This window comes from Panthera pardus, unplaced genomic scaffold, assembly GCF_024362965.1.
Source record: "Panthera pardus isolate Hobbes unplaced genomic scaffold, ASM2436296v1 HiC_scaffold_26, whole genome shotgun sequence".
Taxonomy (NCBI): Eukaryota; Metazoa; Chordata; class Mammalia; order Carnivora; family Felidae; genus Panthera; species Panthera pardus.
Window position 1 is genome coordinate 6,129,747 of NW_026526832.1, and position 24,833 is coordinate 6,154,579.

Consider the following 24,833-nt stretch of genomic DNA (forward strand, 5'->3'; position numbering starts at 1 on the left):
GAATCAATGTTTCTCTCCCGGTTAATGACAATTCAAAAAAAAAAAAAAAAAAAATCTTGTTAATTCGGGCCTCACTGTGTCCACCAGGATGCTGGCCAGAGGGCTAGCACTGCTGAGCTAAGGGGCCTGGAAGTGACATTGAGTGTAGGGGGCTGTGTCAAGGATGTTGAACCTACTTGAGTGATTCTTTTCAAATTGGTTTTAAGCTGGTCTCTACGGTGGGAAGACAGGCCTATTGGAAGAGGGGGTAGAGGCCCCCAGGAGTGAAACTTCCAGGGAAAATTCTGAAGAGCTTCATACCTCTATCCTCAGGAGGGTGTACAGGCATTTGCAAACTGCTGGAGAGGGAACAGCAGAGGGAACAGAGGATGCAAACACACAGAAGCACGAGGGACTTGTTGAATGACCTGAGAAGGATGGGCTCAGGGCAGGGCTTACTGGGGTGGGTAGATGGAGTTCTCCTTCAACTCTGCCAGAGCACCCCAATCATCTGGGCCTCGAAGAGGATCCCCAGAAGGCCCCAGACGCCCAACAGAGCCTGTGGGACTGGAGGAAGCTCCATTTCCCCAACCAGCCCTTTCTGCCCTGAGCCCTTCCTGGCCCCTTTTCTGGGGAAAAGAACTATGTGGGGGCACGGGGCTTTCAGCGAAGCCCGAGGGGCCAGCGAGGCTCGGGCCCCGGAGCTCCCTGCCTGGCAGTAATTTGGGTCCCTGGGAAATATTGGCGGCCTTGGCTAACCGAATTATTCTTTCGGTTTGAACCAGCTCCCCCTTTTGACTCAGATCCGGCTGGGCAAGGAAAGCGCTTTCCGAAACTCCCGCCCCGTCCTGCCAGCCCAGACGGAGAGGGGGCGGGGGGCGCAGCGCAGCGGCTCCGAGTTGGGCTCCCGCCCCCGGTTGGGGGCCTGGGGTCCGCCCCGCCCCGACCCCCAGGCCGCGCCCTCTGCCCCCCTCCCCTGCGCCGCCCTACCCCCTACGACTGGCCCCTCCTCCACTGGGCGCCCGCTGGGGCACCGGAGGACTGGGGCGCGAGCCTGGTTCACCAAGCACGTGCTTAAGGCACCAAAATAGAAAAAGAAAATACTTGGAAAGAATTTGATATTTCCAAACGAGCATCGAAATCGCCTTACGGGAAAAGTCAGTCTTGTGGGACTTCTTTACACCAATGTAACCGTTCAGGGTTGTTTTTCTTTCAAATTACGCCACGGGGTGGGCATCCTGATCTTTTTCAGGGTTTAATGTCTACCCCCGCCCCGTCCCCAGGGGCCCTCAGGCCTCGGGGCCTCTCCAGCAGCACCCCATGTCAAATATTTTCAAGTCCGCGGGTCAAATCCCTGGGGCCACAGGGCTGCCCAGCTGTTATTTTGCAGAATTTCTCTCGCGGCTGCCCACTAGCAGTTCTGCTTATTGCTCCTGCCACTGACTCACAAGTGGAGGAGGGGATTTCTGAGCTGTTTCAAAACTTAACCAGAATAGTAGGGGGTTCATGCAGCCCTTGTTTATTTTTTTCAGAAAAGCCCCCAGAGCCAACAAAACATGACACATACAACAGAAGGGAAGGTGGGGTGGGCAGGGGCCTTCCAGGACCAAATGGCCTGCCTGCTTGTTAGAGCTAGACCTGGAGCCCAGGCTTCCTGTCTTTCTTCCCGGAGGCCTGGCTCATGCCATGCCTGCTGCTTTGCTCTGGGCTACGGAGAAGAGCTGGCATTTATGGAGACCTTCCTCCTGCCGTGCACGGCTCTAAGCTCTTTATAAGAAATAGCTCATCTAGAAGCTGTGCTGCCGTAGTTGCACTAGAAGGTGCAAGAGCTGTTATTGTGCCATCCCCCTTTTACGGATGAGAAAACTGAGCGTGAAGAACTTCATTGACTTATGCAGAAAGATCCTGCACAGCCACAGCAAGCCCCGCGCTCACCAGAGTGCGGCTCCTGGGTGTCTGGAACTTCCCTATCGCAGAGGCCAGTGGGTTAGGAGCTTGGGGACTCTGAGATCCTGTAGGGACGTCCAGGATCCTGGATCCTGAGCGGCATCTAGGGCCCGAGATCTTGCTCACTGTCACCACCGAGGGTCCACCAGCAACAGGGATACCCAGCGTAGGGGCTCTGACCTAAGCCGCCAGCCTGGGGCCAGAAGGATGGAGAGGCCACCAGACCTGCAGAGTTACCCAGCCCTGGAACTCCAGGAAGAAGGGAATGTGTGTGACCTCAAGGCCAAAATATAGAGTATCTGCCCTTAAAAACTAGGAAGTGCTGCCCTGGGGAAGGCCTAGATGGTACGTGGTGATGGGGGAGGGTGGTAGGAGGAGGTGGAAATGGACATCCTGCCCTTTCTCCCTTCCTTCCCCTCCTTCAGCCCCCTTCTGTGGATCTTCATTATGCACCAGCTATGTGCCCACCCTCAATGGCCTCCCACTTGCTCCTCTTCCTTCCCAATTCCCTTTTTCGCCAACGGAGATCTCCTGAGCCAGTGTGGGACCTCAGACAAGTCCCTTCCATCTCTGAACATCAGTCTCTCTGGAGGAGCAGTGGCCTGGGCGCTGTGGCCCTGCCAGCAGCATGGTGCAGGCCAATGGGAAGGACCATTCTTAACCGGGGGATAGAGCCTCAGTGGATGCTGGACAGTCACACAATGACATGGGACTGACCACAAGAGCACCAGTGTGGCAAATGTCACAGCAGAGGTATATGACGGGAGCACTGGGACTCAGAGGGGATGTGGATTCCTGCTTCATGTGGAGCCTTGAAAGATGAGCAGAGGTTCTTGGGTGTGCAAGGCGGGACCTACCGAGCCAGGGAAGGGCCCTCAGACACAGAGGGAACAGCAAGCACAAACACTTGGGGTCAGGAATAGAGCATACAGCACCGGGAATACAGTCCTCTGGCTGTATTGCAAGATTGGTCAGGGAGGGGTGAATGTTAAGCTGCCACCATGCCCAAGATCTGGGTGTACTGCAGGCCCAAGACCCAGAGGAGCCACCTACGTGCAGCCTTGTGTCTTCAGCTGTGGCTAGTACCAGTAGTCGGGTCTGGAAGAGCCTGCTGAGGCCAAGGCAGGGAAGGAAGTCAGTTACAACAGCAAAATCCCACAAGGCCAGCCCCATGGCTGAAGAAACCAAGGTACAGATGGACAGCTAGGGAGAGGCAGGAGGGCTGGACAACCATCTTCCCCTTCCGGAGGCCAAGGTAGGCCAACTTGGTGCCCCAGATGTGGAGAAGGAAGACCCAGGGGTGTGGGCTCTAGTACAGGTGAGGGTGTACATATGTGTATGTGTTCCTATGTGTGAGCTAGGGGCTCCTCTGCATGCAGGATGCGTGTGCAAATGTACAGGTTTGTACACATGCTCTTGGGTACACAGAAGCAGGAAGGATGTACTGGGGGTGTAGGGAGAATTTGAGCTTCTGGTTGGCAGAGTGGGAAGGAAGGAGGGCCTGAGGTATAGGCAGGACCATTTGGATCTGAGCTCCCCTTTGGTTCTCCCTGCCAGGCACTGCTTCAAACATTGTTGGGATGTCAGGAAGAGAGGACAGGCCTCACCAGTGGCATTTGCAGGGCGGGTAATACTGAGATGATGAATGCAGAGGCCTGGCCTTCAGGCATGGGATTAGATGTGAGGAGAGGCATAGAGAGAGCAGGAAACTTCTAACGGACGTGAGTTCTGGGAACCAATGGGTCCCAGACAACTCCAAGCCTGGAAGCTTTAGTTTTGACGTTAGCAAGGTCCCATGCATTCCTTTGGGAATGCAGGAACTAAAGCAGCCTCTCCCATTCCCCCCTAAAGCCCAGGCTTGAAGTACTCAAGGGGTTGATGGAGACTGCTCAGGTTGGTAATGACTCACTTACCTTGCCCATAATTCCTCCTGGCATCCTGGCTAGACCCTAAGACCCCACCAGAGACTTCAAGACTCTGAAGCTACTACCTGAAAACTCAGAAAACTTGACCAGGTGGGAAGTCTCAGGGCCCAGCCCAGATCACCAAGAACAAGGCTTGGGGGTGGGATGGGAGGAATTCAACCTAGGTCTCCCCTGGGGGGCACAAGGCTGTGCAGAAGGGCCATTGGGGAAGATGCCTGTTGTGCTAAGAGATAGTTGGGATGGGGGGGGGGGGTGGTTGGAGGCTATTTAAGTATTTACTTCTTTACTTTCTTCCACAGGCTCAGAAGCACACTGAATTTGCCCTGTCCAGAGGCTGTTTTCACACAACACCACCAACACAACAGAATGATCATTTGCTGAAGGACTATTTTATTTCCACCCTCATATTAATCTTGCAAGGTAAGTATTGCTAACCCCGTTTACACGTGGGGAAATTGAAGATTAAAGACAGTGAGTAAGTTGTGCTAGCTCACCTGCAAAAGGGGGCAGCGGGATGGCAAAACAGTCTGCCTGGCTTCAGAGCCTGGGCGGTTCCTGTTCCAGTAGCCTGGCTGAGACTGAATGCAGTCTCCTGGGAACTTGTGAACGTGTCTGTGCATCCCCTTGTCCTTTGGTTGAAGGAATGAATGAGTGAATGAATGAATAATAAAATACATAGATAATAAAAGGGCCTAACTTAACTGCCAAGAGTGAATGTGTGTAAGGAGCTTAGAGCTGGGCCTGGCCTGCCTCAAACTTTCAGTCACTCTAAGCTTCAATTATCCTATGCTGCCTTGGGGGCCAGCTCGGGAAGCCAGTGGGCAGTCTCTGGGCCCCAGCAGCCTTACCTGGTAAGGATCCAGGTTAGGGCCGCCGTGAGTGGGAGGATACCTGTGTCTGGCTCACAGCTGGCACGGAGTCTGGCACTCACCTCATGGTGTTGGCCCTGGAGGGGTCTCAGACAACAGGCTCTAGATGTGAAGAGGCAGCTTCTTGATCAGCTAGCTCTCCCCAATTCATCATAATCCTGCCCTCAGGACTCCAGAAGCTGCGCTGGTGGTCATCGCCACGCCCACGACTTTGCTGCAAGTTTAAGGGAACTCCCAGGAGATCGGGGACCCCCATTTTCCTCGCTCCGTATCCCCAAGTCAGTCCCAACCCTTCATTCCGACAGTAGGCCTGCAGCTGCCGGGATATGAATTCTGGAATCCGGGAGGAAGCGGGAGGCACTAAAGAAAAGAGAGCTCCTCTGGCCTAGTCCCCCCACCATTCACCTTGCAGGGCTGCCCCAACGAGGGACACCGATTCTTCCGACAGGGGGCAGCTCCAAACTTTCCCCGAAGCCCTTACCAACGTAGTAAACTGAGGCCTGGCGGGACGCGAACCCCCCCCCCCCCCGCCGCCTTCCCCTCCTTCGCCCCCTAACCCCCCCCCCTCGCCCCCCACCCATAACTGGCTGGCTGCCCGAGCCCAGGGTCCAGCTGTCAAGGCCCTGGCATCCAGCCCCTCCCCGGGGCAGGGCAGAGCAGCAGAGGCGCGCCAGCCGCGCCCCCTCCTGGCTGGGCTCCCGGCCGGGCCTCGGGAGCCTGCCTCTCCCCCTCTGATGTAAACTGATATTTTAATTCTCTTACAAGGAATGGTGTTTAGAGAAATGACTTAACCGGATTACTCATCGTCTATAATGACTTGGCCTGGCTCCGAGGCTATTCCTAGACATGACGCTTGAGGCTTTGATTCTTTCTTTCTCTGCTTGTGCTACTTTTTTTTTTTTTTTTTTTTAATACCAAGAAATTACAGCCTTGTGCTCGCGGCGGCCCCGCCCCTACACGCCCCACGCACAGCATCCTGGGAGACGTAGTTCTCTCCTAGCCCGTCTGCCGCGCCGCGCCCCAGCTTTCCGCATCTTGGCCGGGGGCAGGCGTGCGGCGGCGTCCGTCCTGGGAAACTGCCTGTGATAGGGAACCCTACAGGAGAAACCCCTGTTGCGCGGCAACTGGGCAAGTCACTTAACCCGCATGTGCCTTGGTTTACTCCTCTGTCAAATGGGAGACAGTAGTAAACCATCGTGTTGAAGAGACAACTGAAATCTTATTTTAAGTAAAAGGGCTGGCTGCACAGACTCCAGGTTTTAAGAAGTCTTTGTCCTGTGCATATGTACTGACCTCCAGTCTACTTACTACTTTGTATCACAAAGTGACACAAAGAACCAGGCTTCAGTTATTCCCGTCCCTGGGACTTAACCGGGACCTAGCGCACAGTGGGCCTTTACTCCTTACTGTTCGCAGATGAGCCTCTGAACTTGTCCAGCACTTACTCTCTGCTCCTCAGCGCCCTCAACTGTCATAAGCGGCTAAATACAGTGTCCACATCACAGGGTCGAGATGATACTAAACGACATAATTGACCTAAGATGCCTGGTATATCGTCTGATAAACATGGTCCAAGGCATTGCACCCTCCTAGGGCCAGGGTGTGGCTCAGTAACCGTGTGAAGGAGAAATTCTCTGCAGTCTATGAGGTTGGCAAGGCTACATCTTCTGATCCAAAAGATGAGGCCTTTGTTCTAGTTGTGGCTAGGTCCTCAGGGCCTAGCCCAGTGCTGGCACATAGTAGGACGAACAACAAATGTTGGATAAATGAGACAGTACCCCTACTTTGTAGATGAGGAACCTGAGGATCCAACAGGTCAAGTGACTTGGTCAAGGCCACATAGCTGAGCTGTCTGAGTAGGGATGGAAACCCCAATTTTTTCTCGTCATTCCCCTCCCCCATACACAGGGGAATTGGCTTTCACCCTTCAGGCTCAGGAAGGGCAGAATCTCAGGTTTCCACCCAGCTAGGACCGTGGTGGGGTGGAGGAGCTCCCAGCCCAAGGCCTGGCCCAACAAAGGAAGTTGGTCCAGATTCAGCGAGGGCAGGGCTAAGGGGTGGGGGTGGGGTTAGAGGGAACAAGCAGTTGGGTGTAGACAGGGCTTCCAGTGTGGACAGAGCTTGGGGAAGCTAGTTTTCACGTGCCCTGGGGGAAAGTGGCCAAAACTCTTCCAGCTGGAAGTTGGGCCCTTGGCGAACTCAATCTTGGCTGGATCCCTGCCCCAGCACCACACCTCGTCACTCCCTCACCCCCAGCAGGTCCCCAAAGGCTGAAAGCTATTCTTGGCTTTTTCTAAAAGAGGCATTTGAAGCCATGAGCCAATTTTTTCCATTCCTGAGCTTGGGTATCATCTATTTTGGGCGTTTGTTGTTTTCCATGCGTCGCAGTGCCACTGTGAAGCCGGCCTTTCCTGGACAGCTAGCACGAGGGAGCAAGGCAGGAGCAAGGCGGGGCCAGCGGTTAAAAATACTTCCCGCTTCATTTCTCCTTTGAAAACAAAGCCCTGGGGGCCTTGTGCAACTGCTGAGCCTGGGAACCGAGCTTCCCAGGGCAAAAACTGGCTGTGTGTTGTTTCCTGAGTGAGCTGGATGGGCTTGTGTGGGTCCCAGAAGAAGCAACACTGACTTGCTGTGTGATCTTCTGCAACACACTTAACGTCTCTGGGCCTAGTGGCCTCCTTTCTAAAATGAGGCCAGGTGGACACATCTTGAATGGTCTCTCCAGCTCTGTGAGCTCCTAGAGAAGAACCACCCCCAGGGCCAGATTTTCTTCCTAGAACTGGGCCAGCAAGGGGTGCTGGGACACGGAGGTCGCAGTTAGGAGAAGGCAGCTTTTAGCTTTAGCTCAGGCTCTGGGAAGGCTTTGTGAGCTTCTGAGCCCTGAAGTGTTCTAAGGTGGTCCTGAATGTTCTCAGAGGATTCATGTAATCGAAAAAAGATGAAAGGCCATTAAAGAGGGAGTTATTTAAAGATACTGTGGTAGAGCCACACCAAGGCATGCAGCCCAGGAGTTATGAGACAAGCAGGTCTGTGTCCTGACATGGAGGGATCTCCAGAATCTATTGTTGGACAAAAAAGCAAGAACGGAACAATTAGAAATGTATCATTTGGGGTCTCTGGGTGGCTGGTTAAGCAATTGACTGTCGACTTCGGCTCAGGTCATGATCCTACAGTCCTGGGATCTTGGGAACGAGCCCCAAATCAGGCTCTCTGTGGGTTGTGGAGCCTGCTTGGGATTCTCTCTCTCCCTCTGCCTCTCCCCTGCTCGTACACTGTCTCTCTCTCTCTCTCTCTCTCTCTCAAAAAAAAAAAAAAAGTATTATTTGTTTAAAAACACACATAAAACAAAGCTAAATAATTTTTTATACCATGGATACATATATCTATGAACATGCATAGGGCACGTTCTGGAAGATTTTACCCAGTCTGATAATAGTCTTTATCTCTGGGGCAAGGAGGGCACTGAATTTGGAGTGGTGTCAGAGAGTGCTGATTTGTTTGTAATGTTTTCCAGGAAGAATGCATTTACTAGTGGGGTTTATGTGTTTGCTTGTTTGTTTGTTTTTTTAACGTTTATTTATTTTTGAGACAGAGAGAGACAGAGCATGAACAGGGGAGGAGCAGAGAGAGAGGGAGACACAGAATCTGAAACAGGCTCCAGGCTCTGAGCTGTCAGCACAGAGCCCGACGCGGGGCTCGAACTCACAAACTGCGAGATCATGACCTGAGCCGAAGTCGGATGCTTAACCGACGAGCCACCCAGGCGCCCCGCTTGTTTGTTTTTATTGAGACACACCGAAAGACCCCAAGACATTGAGGGGCGAGGCGACTCCTCTCAGGCTGTCTTAGGCTGGGACCCCATGGACAGAGGGTGAAGGGGCAGAGTGGCTGTGGGCAAGAGGTGGAGGTGTGTGAGATAGAGGCTTGAGCAATGGAGTGTTTATGCTTTTAGGGAGGCAAATGGAGATGTTGTTCCCCTGCAAGATTTATTGGCCATTGTAAATTACGTTCTGTTGCAAACAGTTGCCTCAGGAGGCAATTAAATTTAGATCATATTGTTCTCAGGTTGGCACAGGCAGGTGTTGACTTGCTGAGGCTTTGCACAACAGCCCCTGTCTGTAAGTGTGCGGTGGCCTGGATGGCAGAATAACCCTATTCCCTGGGGGGGGATAAGCTGCTACTTTGTAAGGTAGTGAGCTCTTTGTCAGAGGGGCTAATCAATTCAGGAGGGAGGATCTGGCCTACACTGTGACCCTGAGGGGAGCACGCAGGTTTCTGAACGGAAGCTCAGGCAATCAATCCTGATAGAATGGGTGAAAGTGGGACTAGAAAGGCCATTAAACTTCCTGATGGCATCCCATTGCAGGGTGGGCCACCACAGCCTCAGCTGTCCTGGAGAGTTTGTAAACTGGTAAGTGGGGCACACCAGTACCATCACCATGATAACGACTGTTGTGGGCAGTTACTAAATACTGTCGGTGATGCGTCTGTTACCAAATCTCCAGGTGCTGGCTCTTAAGAACCAACCCACCGTGAGGGAGGGCTCACAGTGTTATCTGTGCTGGACTGAGCCTGCAGGAGATCTTGCCACCAACCTGCAGCCCTGGTCCATTTGGGTAGGTGGGCAGTAATGGGTACCAAAAAGTTTGGTGGGTGCCTGGGTACGAGGGCTCCTCAACCACCTGTATTTCAAGTCTACACCTCACTCCTGGATTCCAGGACTCCGTTGAAGCTACTGGTGGGCATCTTGCTGGCCCACTACTTCCTCACCAGCGCTGTGTCTTTCCCTTCGGCTCTCTCCTCAGGCTGTTGTCCCTGATTCTGTTAATGGCACTGCTGAGAAATGGCTGAGGTGACTGGTTAAGGAGGCTTGTTCTGGAGCCCCAGTGCCTGGGTTTCGCTCAGCCTCTGCCATTTGCCAGTTGTATCACTTGAGGCGAGTAACCTCCTAGAGCCTCAGTTTTACCCTATAAAATGGGGACAGCGATTTGATGGGAAATATCTAGAGTTGTTGTACTAAAATAATCAACAGAAGAAACTGTGAGTGCCTACTATGTGTTAGGAACAGGGTTCAAGTCCTAGCTAGCCACATGTTGAAACCTCAGCCTCTTTTTTCAAACTGCCATAAAATATACATAATATAAAATTTACCATTGTAACCATTTTGAAGTGTGCATTTCAGTTGCGTTAAGGTTATTCAGGTTGTTGTGCATAGATCACCACCATCCTTTGCTCCTTTTTTCATCTTGCAAAACGAAAACTCTGTACTTACTAAACACCAATTCCCCTTTCCTCCCTTCCCCCAGCCCTTGGCAACCACCATTCTACTATTTGTCTCTATGAATTGGACTCTAAGTACCTCGTATAAGTGGAATATACTGTATTTGTCCTTACGTGACTGGCATATTTCACTGAGCATAATGTCTTCGAGATTCATCCATGTAGCATGTGTCAGAATTTCCTTTCTTTTTAAGGCTGAGTGATGATACTCCATTATATGGACACACCACAGTTTATCCATTCATCTGTCCATGGACACTGGCTTGTTCCCACCTTTTGGCTGTTGTGGATGATGCTGTGAGACGTTGGGCTCTCAAAGGTGAGCCTCAGTTTCCTCTTCTGTGCTGCGCACCTGGCCAAGTTACTCCTCCCTGCGGTGGAAGCTGCCTCGGCGGGCTCAGCAGCTCCTCGGGTGCCCATTCCACTCTAGCCTCACCCTCAGCTCCCCAAGCAGGGGTCATGCTCCCTTGTTGGAATGCTTTGTAGCTGCCAGTCCCTGGCCTTGTGACATCTGCAGACATTGCCCCAAGAGTTTCTGGGACCCCACAGAATTTTGACCAAAGGACTTGCTAGTTTGGTCTGGGGTCCTTGTTTAGCTAACACCAACCGCCTCTACTTCTATGTTGGGCGGGGTGGGAGTTGGAAAATACCCAGGACCCAGTTCAAGTCAAAGTCAGATGCACTTTGCTCAACCCACTCAGCCCCAGGGTCCCGTTGACGAGCAACGAGGAATTTTCCAAGGTTAGTTTTGTCGCTAGAGGCACAGGCAGCAGCGATTCCTGCGTGTCCTGCCTATCTCAGGTACCTCGGTCTCTGAGCCTGGGGAGAGGGAAAGCGCACTACAAGTCCCAGAGGTCCTCGGGCTCAGGGGGCGGCCCCGGCCCCCGCGCGGAAGAATTGGACCCACCAACCGGAGCCCAGAGCGGGGCGGGGGCGGTGCCCGGGAGGGGCGGGGCGGGGCTGTGGGGAGGAGGCAGGCTTGCTGCGCCAAGGGCCAGTTGCGCGGAGAGCGCGGGGTTGGAGAGCCGCGCGTGCGGAGGGCCTCGGGCGGGCGCCGAGGGACCTCTCCGGGCCATGGGTAAGCAGCTCCTTGGCCTGTCCCGGTACGGGGCTGGCGGCCTCGTGGGGAGGGCGAGGTTGCCCTGCCAGGTGCCCTCCGGGCCCTCGTGGCCATCCGGGCCCCCAGGAGGGGCGGAGCGGGGCCGGGGGTGGACTCCGGGGCGAAGGCGCGGGCACCCTAGCCCCGCTGGGGCGCCAGCGCCCTCCACCCTACGCGGGAGGGGTGAGGCTGGGTGTCGGCGCTCACTCTTCGAAAAAAGGAGAGACAAAAAGTTTTGGCGGCCAGGGGCTTCCCGGACGTTTATCTCGAAACTCTTTTCGTCGTCTCTTGGCTGAAATTTACCAAGTCCTGTACGGTTCTGTCATCCCACTTCCTGCTGTGGTTTCAATCTCGAGCTGGTCTCAGCTAATTTGTTGTGACAGGCTGTCCGCAGCAGTTTCTCTGCCTCCCAGCCCCCATTTGCCCCCCCCCCCGCCCCGCCCCGTCACATCCCCGCGGTTCTCAGAACCCGCCGGCGCCGCCGAGAAGAGGCACCGGGGTCCCTGGGCGCGCGCGGGGCGCTTTCCACTGCGGCCGCCGTTTCCTGAAAGTGACTCTGCGCGGGTTTTGAAGAACTTGCTCAATGCACTTTGAAGAATCAACTGTTCCTCTTTCAGCAAAGGGGTGTTCTGATCCTTCGGCGGTTACCGGCTTCCCGCCCCCTACCCTTTCTCTTTCTCTTTTCTCTTCCCTTTTTCTCTTTTCTTCTCTGTTCTCTCTTATTCTTGTCTCCTGTCCACCTTCCTCTGCCCTCCCCCACCCGCCCGGCAAGAAAGAGCTATCTTCCCTCTTTGCTATCGTCCTCTTTCTTGTGTCTTCTCTTTCCTCGGGTCTCCTGAAGGGACTAGGTGGCGGCCCCGGGAGTGATGGGGCGGGGTGGGGGGGGGGGAGCGAGAGAGTTGAAGCGCAGGCTGCGACCGTGCAAGGAGAGAGATGTTTGCCTTCGCGCTCAGCCGGAGCTGCGGAGTTTGGTGCATCTCGGTCCCTTCGCAGAGTGTCCGGGGGCGCCTTCAGGCGGGGTTCAGCCCCGCCGATGTGGGTGGGGGGTGGCGGGGCTCTCTAAGCGCCGGACTCTGAGGGTTCAGGGTGCCAGGTCCGGGGGCACTGTGCTGGCCGGGTCCAGCGTCCCTTTGTTTTCGGCCGGTCAGCTGTCAGGGAGGGGTCCGCGGGGCCGAGGGGAGGATAACAGGTGCTTCTCGCCCCCCGCCGGAGCACCACTGTTGAGGGAGTCAGCGTCTCTGTGCCTACATGCCCCCTGGGGCAAAGGAGGGGTAGGAGATAGTGACTAGAGAGTCTAGCGCCCAGAGTGGAGTTCCAGACTCCGCTGGAGCCCTGGGGACCCGCCTGGGGCGTGTGGAACATAGAGTGGCAGAGGTAGAAAGGACCTCAGGGGATCAGTCCCTCTTTCTTTGATTTACAGGCGGAGAAACTGAGGCTTAGAGTGAGGTCTGGCAGTGAGAGAGAGGCAGACCTCCCAAGACCTCTCCCCTCCCCCTTGCCCTCCTGTTACCTGATGGTAGACTGGCCAGGGACTGCCCACTCTCCCTTTTAGCCCCCTGGGGTCTCTACCAGGTGGGTGGAAATGCTGAAAGGCTATGGAGTGCCCCCTGGCAAGAGTTAGGCAGTCTTCCTCATGTCCTGGCTGTGTCTCTACTCGTGGGTCATGTCTTGGACAAGTCACTGAACCCAGTTTCTCCCTAGGTGGAATGGGAACACAAACTTAAAGTTCATGGGGACCTAGGAGACAGTCCTTACATGGAGCTGTTACTGTTATCAAATACCACCCAGACTTGGAGGGGGGGACAGTGGGTATTCAGCCTATCCTGGCATAGGGTCTTTTAGGACATACCAGAGCTGACTAAAGGGGGACAAGAGTCCTAGTGCGGTTAGGAGACGGTAGTCTCACATTTGGAGCCCCCATGCCACCTACCTTTCTATATTTCTCTCAAGACTGTCATCTTGGCCCCAGCTGCTCTCAAACCCCGTTTTCCTGTGCCCCAGCTGAGACACTGAGGCAGGGCTGGGGCAGAAGCTGCACCCTTCGGGGGTCCCTTGTCCGGCTCATGCGTCCTCAGCCCTTGGCAGTCCTCCCTCCCCAAACTGCCCACTGGAGAAAGCTCCGCACCGAGACTTTGCCAGGCAGCCGGCTCCTGGGCCACAGAGTGGACTGGCGGCCTCAAAGGCTGTCTTTGTTTCAGCTCCGGCTCAAACTAAGAGAAACTTAAGCCAACAACCTCAGGCGAGGTGGGGCTAGGCGAGGTGGGGCGGTTTCTGCTGGTTGTTATTGGGCTGCTGTTACCATTATTGTCGTAATTGACGCAATTGATGCAGTGCTCCCAGTGGGTGACTTTTCATGAAAGGAAGTGTTGCTTCCTTCCCATCACACCAAGGGTGAATGGGGCGGGGCAGGGCAAGAGAAAGAGAGAGAAGAGGAGAGGAGAGAGATATAAGCGGTGCGGTCTGGCACTAGGTCTCTGACGGGCTCTATGGCTTTGAATTAGTCACAGCCCAAGCCCCTCTCTGAGGTATCAGGAGCATCTGAGATCACGTGGTCTTACTGCATCCATGTGGTTGTTTATGGAGCACTTGTTCCAGGCCTCACGCTGCTCTGGACAGTGAAATACAGTGGGGAGTGAGCAGCACAGGCAGACCTCGGATCCCACTGAGGGGCGTGTGTACACAACACACACTTGGCTGTGGTTTGTGTCGGAAGCCTTGTTTCTTTGTCCTGCTTAGAACATCGGGCCCTTGGGGGTCTAGCAGTGAAAGGGATACCGTAGTACAGAAGCAGTGGCTGACTTGGTAAAAGATGCAGCTCTGTGGAGCAGAGCCCCTTCCCACTCTTACCTGATTTCAGCTTGTCAGCAGAAGCCAGACTTTTTAGCAGATTAATAGGAGTGGTGTGATGGGAGATTGCTTCTTTCAGGGAGAGAAGCAAGCTTGCACCCTTTGAGCAGATAAGGAGCTTGGCGTCTCCCTGTTTCCATTAAAAAGTCCAGATCTCAGAGCTCAGTTTTGGGACGGTCAGACTGCTCTGGTTCTGAATCCCAGCTTTGCCACTAGTAAGCTGGGTGATTTCAGGCAAGTGATGAACCTTTCGGATCCTCACGTATTGTATCTGTAAAAGGGGGGAGATAGAACCCACTGGGTGGCTGGGAAGATTCAGTGAAGCGGTGTACAAAAATGCCTAGTCCACGGCCCGGCAGAGCACTGAGCTGAGTTGGTGGAGTGTATGATTTGGAAAGGGAGGTAAGGAATCGCTTGAGAACAAGTAGACTCCAGGGAGCGTCCTCTTTTGGAGTTAGTGACTGAAACTAACCTCTTCACTGCTGTGGTTTCTGGAGCTGGGGTTTAAGCTTGGACTTTAACACAAGCCATGGAGTTAAACAGATCAGATACCTAATACCAGAAGGGCTTTGGGCAGCACGCCACCCCCAAGCACCCTGCCACCCCTGTTCACTCCCCAGTGAGGCACGGAGTCACAAGGGCCCAAGGGCTCAACTCCTGGCCCAACCAGCAGCCTCCTGTTCTCTTCCCAACAGTGAGAGGAGGAAACAACAGAGACTGTGGAGCCAAGTCCTGCTGTAGATTATCAAAGCTTTTCTCACACTATTATCTAGCTGCCCAAAACACAAGGAGTAAGCTCAACGGAAAGCACACAGGGCCTTTAAGAAGGAACGTCTGAGGACAGCAAAGGGAGACCTGAATCTGGGGAGACATGTGGTCCTGAAAAAAGGAAGGTGCCATATCAGAAAGGTGTTCTCTTTCTTCAAAGTAATTTCTAAGTTTAAATGCAATTCAACCAAAACCCCAGTGTTGTTGTTTTTTTTTTTTTTTTTAAGGGAATGTGACAAATTATCCTGAAGTTCGGATAATTATTTAAAAAGAGTAATGATGGGGGACTTGCCCTCTGGATAGTCAGTTGTTTTACAGTTAAAACAGCATGCATGAGTACTGGCATTCCACAGTGAAGGAAACAGTAGAAAATTCCAGAAACGGTTTCAGGTGTGTTCCTTTCGTTGTTATTTATTTTGAGAGAGAGAGAGAGAGAGACAGAGCTTGAGCACACAAATCGGGGAGGGGCAGAGAGAGAGAGAGGGAGAGGGAATCCCAAGCAGGCTCTGTACTGTCAGCACAGAGCCCGATGTGGGGCTGGATCTCATGAACGGTGAGATCGTGACCTGAGCCAAAATCAAGAGTCCGACCGCTTAACTGACTGAACCACCCTGGCGCCCCTCCTATAAATTCCTTGTAAACCTTTAGATTATGGGGAGAGTAGCATTTCAAATCACTGGGGGAAGGGCATCACTCAGTCAATATTGGGACACGTAACCGTTGGGGGGAAACGTGATTAGATCCCCATCTCATACCTTATAGATTCCAGCTGTGTTCACAGTAAACAATGAAATCATCATCATCATTATTGTCATTATTGCTTCCTGGATGGAAAAAGCCATGTCTGAACGACATTCCTTTGACCAGCAGTGGTTTTCTTCTTGCAAGTTGGATCCACCTTCCCGTTACAGTGGGGCATCTGAGGCTTTGTGGCGATAGCAGGACAGTAACTCAGAGGTTGCTGGGCAGCAGCAGTCACTCAGGAGCAGGTGGGACTCTTCTGCCTCTGCAGGCTGGATGTGGTTGGGAGACTGGGATGGCCGGTCCCCGAGCCTCTTTCCTCCCCTGCAGAGCCGGGAGAGCAGCCCAGCCCTTCCTCAGAGCACTGGAAGGTATGGGAGCTGGGAACCTGGCAGGCAGGGGAACCCGCCTGTCACCTGTGGCAGGGGTTTCACACTTAGTTTTCCTAGCAGAACCCTCTTCCAAATGAAGATGATCTAGAAGCCTGGGGTTCCATGACTTGGGGTAGCCAGGGACAGGACAGAGGGCACCCTGGAGAAGGAGGGAGAGGACTGTCCTCTCCCTCAGCTGAGGCTGTGGAAGTGGGGCCCAGAAGGCCCTGCCAGGCAGAGAGCATACTAGCCTGGTTGGGAGGGAGTGGAGGCTGAGTTCATTTGGGGACTCAGCTGGACACAGAGATAAAGAGAGTGTTTCCCTTTGTGGCTCTAGGCAAGAGCTCTAATCCTTTTCCTGTCTGGGGTTAAACGGCTCAGATTGGTGACCTCCTTTCCAGGTAACTTGAGTGCCTGGCTCCAGGAGATTTTCCCCTCAGTGTGGCCCAGGCAGAGCTCACCAATTCTGGAACCAAGCAGAAGGGATAGAGGTCCTCTGGCCCAGTGGCTCTCAAATTGGCTGCCCCCTTTAAGATCCCTTGGGGAGCTTTAAACTGATGCCCCTGCAGAACCTTAAATCAGACTGGGGGTGGGGGACACAGTCACCAATGTCTTTAAAACGCTCCCTGGTGATTCTAATGGGTACTGATCCTACCACTTTATTTTTCTGCAGCTGAGGGCAGCCACTTATGAGGGTCACATACCAAGTTTGTAGGAAGGCTCCAGTGAGAAGCCCCAGGATCACCACATGTAGGGACTCAGGGTGGAGAGAGTCCTTTGATGCTGAGAAGCTGAGCAAGCAGGAAAGAAGGCAGAGAGGGTGTGAAGACAGGTGGAGAGGGGCGCCTGGGTGGCTCAGTTGGTTAAGGGCCCGACTTCAGCTCAGGTCACCATCTTGCGGTCTGTGAGTTCGAGCCCTGCATCGGGGCTCCATTGACAGCTTGGAGCCTGGAGCCTACTTCAAATTCTGTGTCTCCCTCTCTCTCTGCCCCTTCCCCATTCACACTCTGTCTCTGTCTTTCAAAAATGAATAAATGTTAAAAAGAAAAAAGGACAGGTGGAGAGGGCAGGAGGGCAGGGAGAAGAGCTGGGGAAAGTGGCTGTGCCTGTGACCTGGCCCGTGGACTTTAGGAATTCAGGGAGAGTGGCCAAAGGACTCCAGGCTCTTTCCCATTTCACAGAAGGGAAGACTGAGGCATAGAGTCACCAAGAACTTGGTTGGAAAGGCATCAGTTGGGGAGGTGGGGGCAGGTCAGTTGTTAACACCTGGTTATTTCTGGATATTGACCATGTCTTGATTGGTCAGAAGCCAGCCTGAGAAGAAGGCCTGAGTGCCTTTCTCTTTGACAAGCCTTAGGATTGGTTTCTCTTCCAAGCTTATTTGGACTTCTCATCAAGGCTTTTTAAATGCTGGTGATGACAACAGCAACCACGATGGTGGCAAGGCCAGGCCACTTGGATTGGTGGTCACACAGACCTTACTTTGAACCCTGGTCTCCCAGGGAGACAAGCAACTTAGCTTCTCTGGCTTCAGTTTCCCCTCTTTAAAAGGAGATCCCTGGGGCGCCTGGGTGGCTCAGTCGGTTAAGCGGCCGACTTCAGCTCAGGTCATGATCTTGTGGTCTGTGAGTTCGAGCCCTGCGTCGGGCTCTGTGCTGACAGCTCAGAGCCTGGAGCCTGTTTCGGATTCTGTGTCTCCCTCTCTCTGACCCTCCCCCGTTCATGCTCTGTCTCTCTCTGTCTCAAAAATAAATAAACGTTAAAAAAATTAAAAAAATAAAATAAAAAAAATAAAAGGAGATCCCTCCTGGAGGCCCCTCCGTGGCTCAGTCAGTTAAGCATCCGACTTCTGCTCAGGTCATGATCTTCGTTCACGAGTTTGAGCCCCGCATCGGGCTCTGTGCCAACAGCCTGGAGCCTGCTTTGGATTCTATGTCTCCCTGTCTCTGCCCTTCCTCTGTTCACACTCTCTCTCTCTCAAAAATAAATAAAAACATTAAAAAGAAATTAAAAAAAAAAAAACCTAAATCCCTCCTGAGGGCACCTGGGTGGCTCAGTCAGTTAAGTGCCTGACTCTTGATTTGGGCTCAGGTCGTGGTCTCGCAGTGGTGAGATCGAGCCCCACGTCGGGATTCTCTCTCTCTCCCCCCTTCTCTGCCCCTTCCCCGCTCATGTGTGTGCACGCACACCATCTCTCTGTCTCTCAAAATCAACGTTTTTCAAAAAAATGAGCTCCCTTCTGGGACTAAATAAGAGAACACACGTGGAAGAGCCAGGGACCCGTGCGGAACAAGCGAGTAGTTGCAAGCAGGGTGAAGCTTCCATGAGCGACCACCGAAGGGCACACCATCCCGTGGCCAAAGGTTCTGGCCTCGTGGGCCACGCTGGTGTGGGTTTGTTGTTGTCACGGAGATTCTTTTTCTCTCCAGGACAGAAAGGGGAGCTCATAGGTGCCCAGTGGTAAGGATTTCCTGAGCTGGAGCAAACCGGGAGAATGGGAGCGTTCATACTAGGTTAACAAAAAGGAAGAGAAGGTTAGAAAGAAGGGGAGATCCAAAGCCCGGGGCTCCTGGTCTGAGGTGCGCTGCCAGCTTGTCCGAGGGCTGGAGGCGGTTTCCAGTGTTTTTTGCAGGGACACGGGTGTTGTGCCCTTGCAGCTATCAGCTTGTGGCTGCCCTTGGTAAAGTCGAGTGCCTCCTGCCCTCCATGCATGTTGTTGTGAGACACGCTCCTTCTCACTGAAACCCGGCGCCTACTGTGTGGCTTCACTAACTGTCAGGAAGCCACATGCACAGTGGGCAGTTCAGTCCGGATGGCTGTGAGTGGCCGAGGGTGCCCAGCGGAGCAAGATGGTTGTGCTAGGCTGGGGGCTGGGAAGGGCCACCCACAAGAAGTGGCTTGTCAGGTGAGACCCTTGCAGGTGACAGGAGCAAGTGGCCTAATGAGGGACAGTTAGCCCTCTGCCAGTGCTCATAGAAAGGTCAGATGTTTCATAAACAGGAGATTCTAGCCTTCTCGATTATTCCTGGAGGATCCAAGCACCCGCTGTGGTGCTCTTGGGCTCACAAACGTGGGAACCTCTGCAGCTTTCCCAGTTGGGCTGAGGTGCTGCGAAAACGCTCTGGCTGAATGTGGGGCAGGTTTTGGAGACAGGGTTTCCCTGAGCACCGTGGCCCGACCTTACTCTCCTCTGACGTGACCCCAGGGTGGTTTAAATTTTCCTTCAAAGGATGTGGGGAGCTGGCTGGAACAGAGGAAGGAACAGCAGCAGGTGTGGGGCTCAGTCGGAGGTGAGCCTGGCAGAGAGGAGGGAGAGCAGAGTTGGCCACCGGGGTGAGCCCACAGGTGTGTGTAAAGGGCCAGCCTGTGTGCAGCCAGGGACCAGGAGGCAGGGGACACTTTGCCGAAGGAAGGGGAGGACTCGCTCCACACCTGGTGGGTTCAGATGGGGGATGGGAGGACCTGCCATCTCTCCCAGAGGACCTCTCCTCACTGCCTGTTCTTCTTGCCTGCGTCTCAAGTGCTCTCTCTCCCCCCTCCCCCACCCCTTCCCCTTCCCCTCTTTGCAGCACCTCCTGTCAAAGGGAAAAGGAAACAGTCAGAGGAGGGTGATCCCCTAGACCCATCTGTGTCCCCTCAACGCGATGGTGAACAGAGCAGGAGCCAGAGCCCCATCCATCTGGAGGTGAGTTGGGCGACCCCTGGGGGCCTCTTCCCTGCCCCTCCCCCCCTCACCTGTGCACAGCCTCCCAGGTGAACTTCGGGACTCCCCAAGCTCTCAGGAGGATGTGTTCCCCACGCTCCAGTCTGCTGAGCCGGGCCCAGCCCTGGGGTTTTGGGCCTGCATCAGGTGTGGGGAGCTGGGAGCCAGGGACAGGAGGATCCTCCCGTGACCCATGGCAGGGGTTTCAGACTTAGTTTTCCTAGCAGAACCCCCTTATCAAATGAAGATCTGCCTGGAGCCCTGATGAATGAAACCGATAAAAGCACTGTTTTAAGATGTAAAACCACGTGTACATCCGTGCATCCCTCCAAGTTTACAGCGTGGGTATTAGAGTCCCTCAGCGAGATCACTAAGGCCATTTCGGTGAGCAGGGTCTGAGAGGGAGCCGTGGGCGACCCAGCGGAGCATTGGCCTGAACGTCCATTCGTCTTGGCCGTTTGCTTTGGTGGCACAGCCTGGAGTAAAAATCCTGATTCACGTAGCAGAGTAGTCGCAAATGGTAACGGTTTTTCACAGCTTGCGCGGAAGAGCTGCCGAGGGAGTGCCTTCATTCTGAGGCCTGCACAAGACCAGCTGCCTTGGTCTCCAGTGCGTCACAGTTTCATAGGTGACGCGTGAGTTTGCGTGCCATTCATGGTCGGAGGTCTTCGTTCAGTGTCAGAAACACTGAAACGGTACTTGAATAGAATGTTTTGGGAATGCACAGCTGTCTGTACTGTTCTAGGCCCTCATGGTTTACATCCTTCTGGTGTTTAGGGCCTCCCCATCCAGGACCTGGGAGCTGTCTGCTCTGCAAGCCTTGAGCCCCAGCTCAACCATACCCCACTGCCCTGAGCCACCAACCAAATGAATACCATCAGCAGACACTGCCCCTCTGGAAGCAGGAACTGAACGTCCTGACAGAAGTGTGTCAGGAACCCAGGATAGGGCTTCACCACCCTAAATTTAGCACGCAGACTGGCAGCTCAGAGAGGCAGGCCACCACAGCAATGGCTCAGTGGACACAGGACCCCGCAGTGCCAGAAAACACCAAGCACCTTTGCTCCTTCGGCTTGGGGACTCTGAGCCTGCCACCAGGAGCTCACAGTCTGGTAGAGGAGCTGAGACACAGATAGAACAAATCCAGAGCAAGATAGAGAAGTGCTCTGTGCCTGGAGAGAGGCCTGGGGAGCTGCAGGGCTGCTCCTATGGCTGTCTCTGGAGCTGGGCCTCTGTGGACCCTGACTTGGGGTCCTGGATACTAACAGCTGACAACTGCGTCTTTCTGATGCCAAGAGACAGATCACTCCAGCCCAGAGCCATAAGCTGGATGCTGGGAGCCTGCTCCCTCCTACGGGAGCCTGCGGTTGGGGACCACACGCTTCATTCCTCCCCAGCAGCCAGTGGCTCCGCCTGTCCCCGGCCACCCGCCAACTGGGGGCTCATCCCAATGCCTCCTGTTCTTTCCCCAGGACTCCCCCGAGGCAGGCGGGGAGCGGGAGGAGGACCAGGAGCGGGAGGAGGAGCAGGCCTTCCTGGTCAGCCTCTACAAGTTCATGAAGGAGCGACACACGCCCATCGAGAGGGTGCCCCATCTCGGCTTCAAGCAGAGTGCGTCCCTGGGGTGCAGGCAGGGAGGGGGAGCCTGGCAGGGGATCCCATCCAGGTAGGGTGTCAGGGCAGGCACCTCCACTCTGGACACCCCTGGGTGATGCCAGCCCACAGAAGGGGCACCCCCCTCCAGGCACAGGGCTGCAGTGGGTGGGGCCGGATCTCTGTCCTCCTTGGCCACTGGACTGCCAGTGCACAGGGCCTAGTCCACCCATCCATTGCAGTGGCCCTGTCTGGATGTGTGCTGGTTCTGTGCCTGCCTGACAGGTCCACGGGAATGGGCTGCTGGTTGTGCCCTCCCCCTACAGAGGCTGACAGGGGCCCTGCCCTCTCTTTTCTCCAGTTAACCTGTGGAAGATCTACAAAGCAGTGGAGAAGCTGGGGGCCTATGAGATGGTAAGGAGGCACCTCTGGGTCCTTGCCATGCTGCATCTCCCAGGCCTTCCCCACTGCACCCTGTGGGGTCCTGGGGAGGAAGGGCCCTGTCCCCACCTCCAGATAGGAGGCAGAGGCAGGGTCCCAAATCCCGCCCCTTCCCTAGCTCTCCTGCATGCTGTGTGCTGTGGGGGAAGAGGGCCTGCCTTGCCGGCTTGTACTTTGCTGCTCAAAGCAAGTTTTCCTGTCTTCCCATCTGTTCTGTCTTCCTCGTGCTCCCTTTGCCTGGAAAGCTGCTGGGGCCAGCAGCCGGGCAGTGGCCCCTGGGAGGGAGGGCTGGCTAGCGGCCAGGCGAGCCCCTTCCCAGCTCCCTGCCGCCACTGCTGGAGAAGCAGCTGCAAAACTGCAGTCCCTGTCCCTGTCCAGTGGGGACCTGGAGCTTCCAGGACTCCACCAGCAGGGGAGGGTGTGCCGGTCGTGCCCTCACGAGGTGCCCTTGCAGGTGACCGGCCGCCGCCTCTGGAAGAACGTGTACGACGAGCTGGGGGGCAGCCCGGGCAGCACCAGCGCGGCCACGTGCACACGCCGCCACTACGAGAGGTACGGCCCCTGGTGAGACCCTGCCTGCAGGACACCTCGGCCCTCACCTCGGGGCGGGGTGGGGCAGGGCGGGGCAGAGCAGGACCTGGGGGCAGGGGGCAGGGTGGGAGGGGGGGGGGCAGGACGTCCACACCTCCCACTGGACGTACAAGCCTGAGCTGCCTGTGCCGCATTCATCACCACCCAGGCCCAGCTCGGCCACACCGAATGCCTCCTGGGCCAAATGAGGGAGAGAGGTGGGAGGTGTGGCACGTGCCTGCCAGGCTGGCCTCCTGGTGGACACGCTGTGCTCCTGCTCAGGCTGGTGCTCCCATACGTGCGGCACCTGAAGGGGGAGGACGACAAGCCGCTGCCCCCTTCCAAGCCCAGGAAGCAATACAAGATGGCCAAGGAGCCCCGCGGGGATGACGGGGCCCCTGAGAAGCCAAAGAAGGCCAAGGAGGAGAAGCGGTTAGACCAAGTAAGCTCTGAGCCTGCCTGGACCACCAGCTAACCCCAGGCCTCCCTGTCCCCTGGTCCCCTGCCAAACACCTCCCTCTTACCACCCACGTCATGGCCGCAGAGCACCTTGCCCAGGATAGCCAGAACCTACTCTGACGGCAGATCCGTGGGGGGCTCCAGGGTCATGGTTGTGCCAGTTCAAATGAGAGGCCCCATGGGGTCTGAACTCCAGCCCGCACCTCATTCACCAGGCCCTGTGTCCTGATATACCATGCTGTGCCCGTTCAGAGGACAGGAGACTGTTTGAAAATTTTTCACAAAGGTGCTAGAAGAGTGAACAGAGGCTCTTGGGACCCCTCTGTGACTCTGCTCCACAGGGCCCCCAGGTCAGGGTATGTGGCTCACACCCAGCCCTGAGGCATGAACTTTTCTCATTCCAGATGATGCCAGGAAAGACCAAGACAGATGCTGCCACGGACCTGGCACAGCTTCCTAGCCAGGAGCCCCCCAGGGATGGCACAGAACAGCCAGGCCCAGCCCTGGGCACCTCTCTGCCCTTCGTGGGTGCCAGCAGCTGCCCTGAGGCCTACAAGCGGCTCCTGTCCAGCTTCTACTGCAAAGGAACACATGGCATCATGTCACCATTGGCCAAAAAGAAGCTCCTGGCCCAGGTGAGCAAGGCGGAGGCCTTGCAGTGCCAGGAGGAGGGCTGTCGCCACGGGGCCAGGAGCCCTAATGGGGACCCCCAGGCATCCCCAGCTGTTCACCTCTCCGAAAGTCCTCAGAGCCCAGGAAAGCCAGCTGAGAACTCCAGGCACCGGCTGACCCCTCAGGAGGGATTACAGGCACCTGGTGGCAGCCTCAGGGAGGAGGCTCTGGCCGGTCCTCGCCTGCCAGCCCCCATCTTCACTGGCTGTTTCCATGCGTACCCCACCGAGGTGCTGAAGCCCGTCAGCCAGCACCCCCGGGACTTCTTCCCCAGCCTTAAAGATGGGGCGCTATTAGGGCCCCCTGGCAAAGAGGAGGGCCTGCTGGTCAAAGAGCCCCAGTTGGTGTGGGGCGGGGATGCCAACCGCCCGTCTGCATTCCATAAAGGCAGCTCGAGAAAGGGCAGCCCCTACCCCAAGCCCAAAGCCTGCTGGGTGTCCCCCATGGCCAAGGTCTCTGCCGAGAGCCCTGCACCCCCACCTACCTTCCCTAGCATCCCAGGCCTGAGCAACAAGCGCAGCCTGGAAGAAGAGGGCTTTGCCCATGGTGGCAAAAAACTGCGGGCAGTGTCTCCCTTTCTTAAGGAGGTGGACGCCAAGGAGTGCGGGGCCAAATCCGTGGGGTCCGGCTTGGCCGTGTCCTGCCTGCTGGGCCCAGCGCTGGGGCCCACCCTCCCCGAGGCCTACAGGGGCACCATGCTGCGTTGCCCGCTGAACTTTGCCGGCACCCCGGACCACTTAAAGGGCCAAGCCACACTCCCCTTCAGCCCCCTGGTCATCCCTACCTTCCCGGCCCACTTCCTAGCCACTACAGCGCCCTCCCCCATGGCCACCGGTCTGATGCACTTCCCCCCGGCATCCTTCGACAGTGCCCTTCGCCACAGACTTTGCCCAGCCTCGTCTGCATGGCACGTGCCACCTGCCACAACCTATGCAGCACCCCACTTCTTCCACCTCAACACCAAGCTTTAGGTCTGAGCCCACAGGGCTGTGCCGTGCTGTGCAGGGTCTGAAGTGGCCTGAGACGGGGAGGCACTGCCGGGGGTCTGGGCTGGAGCCTCTTCCCCAGGAGAGCTTGGCTGTGCCCAATGCAGGAACGTGCCCCCCTGTCTGGGCAGCCTGGCACAGAGAGGGAGGCAGCGGGAAAACTGGGTTTGTCTCGAGGAAGCAGCCCAAGCCTGCGGGGCCGTGGGAGAAGACGGTGCTGGGCTGGCAGCTCCCAGCTTGGTCCCCAGAGCAGAAGCCAGGAACGTGGTGAAGGGCCAAGGAGCTGGGTAGCAGTTTGAGGTATGCAGGCTGCCCATGGAAAATCCAATAAAAGACCAATGCGGATCCACCCAGCCCTGAGGTGTGCATGGTTTGGACCTTCACAGGGGCAGGTGAGGCTGGGGCGTGTTCATGGGTGGAGGCGTTGGTGACAGGGCTGGGGGAGCCAAGGAGAGAGACCTACCTTGCATCCACTCAGATCCAAAATGCCTCCACCCCCGCCGAAGAGCAGGGGGTCAAGTCTCCTGTTCATAATTCAGCAGGCTGCAACATTCGTCCTGTGCTTTCTGTCCACTTTCATAGA

At 55.5% G+C, this 24,833-nt stretch overlaps 1 protein-coding gene across 2 annotated transcripts; it reads left to right on the forward strand.

Moving 5' to 3' along the window:
• Window positions 1–10,945: 10,945 nt before the first annotated feature.
• Window positions 10,946–24,621, forward strand: ARID5A (AT-rich interaction domain 5A). 2 transcript variants are annotated; one of them, XM_019446274.2, is made up of 7 exons: window positions 10,946–11,078; window positions 19,396–19,511; window positions 21,002–21,140; window positions 21,484–21,536; window positions 22,018–22,115; window positions 22,416–22,575; window positions 22,997–24,621. In XM_019446274.2, the coding sequence occupies exons 1-7, from the start codon at window positions 11,075–11,077 to the stop codon at window positions 24,233–24,235; spliced, it is 1,809 nt and encodes a 602-aa protein (XP_019301819.2). In that variant the 5' UTR covers window positions 10,946–11,074; the 3' UTR covers window positions 24,236–24,621. The 2 variants fall into 2 exon arrangements, with proteins under 2 accessions (XP_019301819.2, XP_019301826.2); XM_019446281.2 differs by lacking the exons at window positions 10,946–11,078; window positions 21,002–21,140 and having other exon boundaries at window positions 19,397–19,511.
• The last annotated feature ends 212 nt before the right edge of the window (window positions 24,622–24,833 follow it).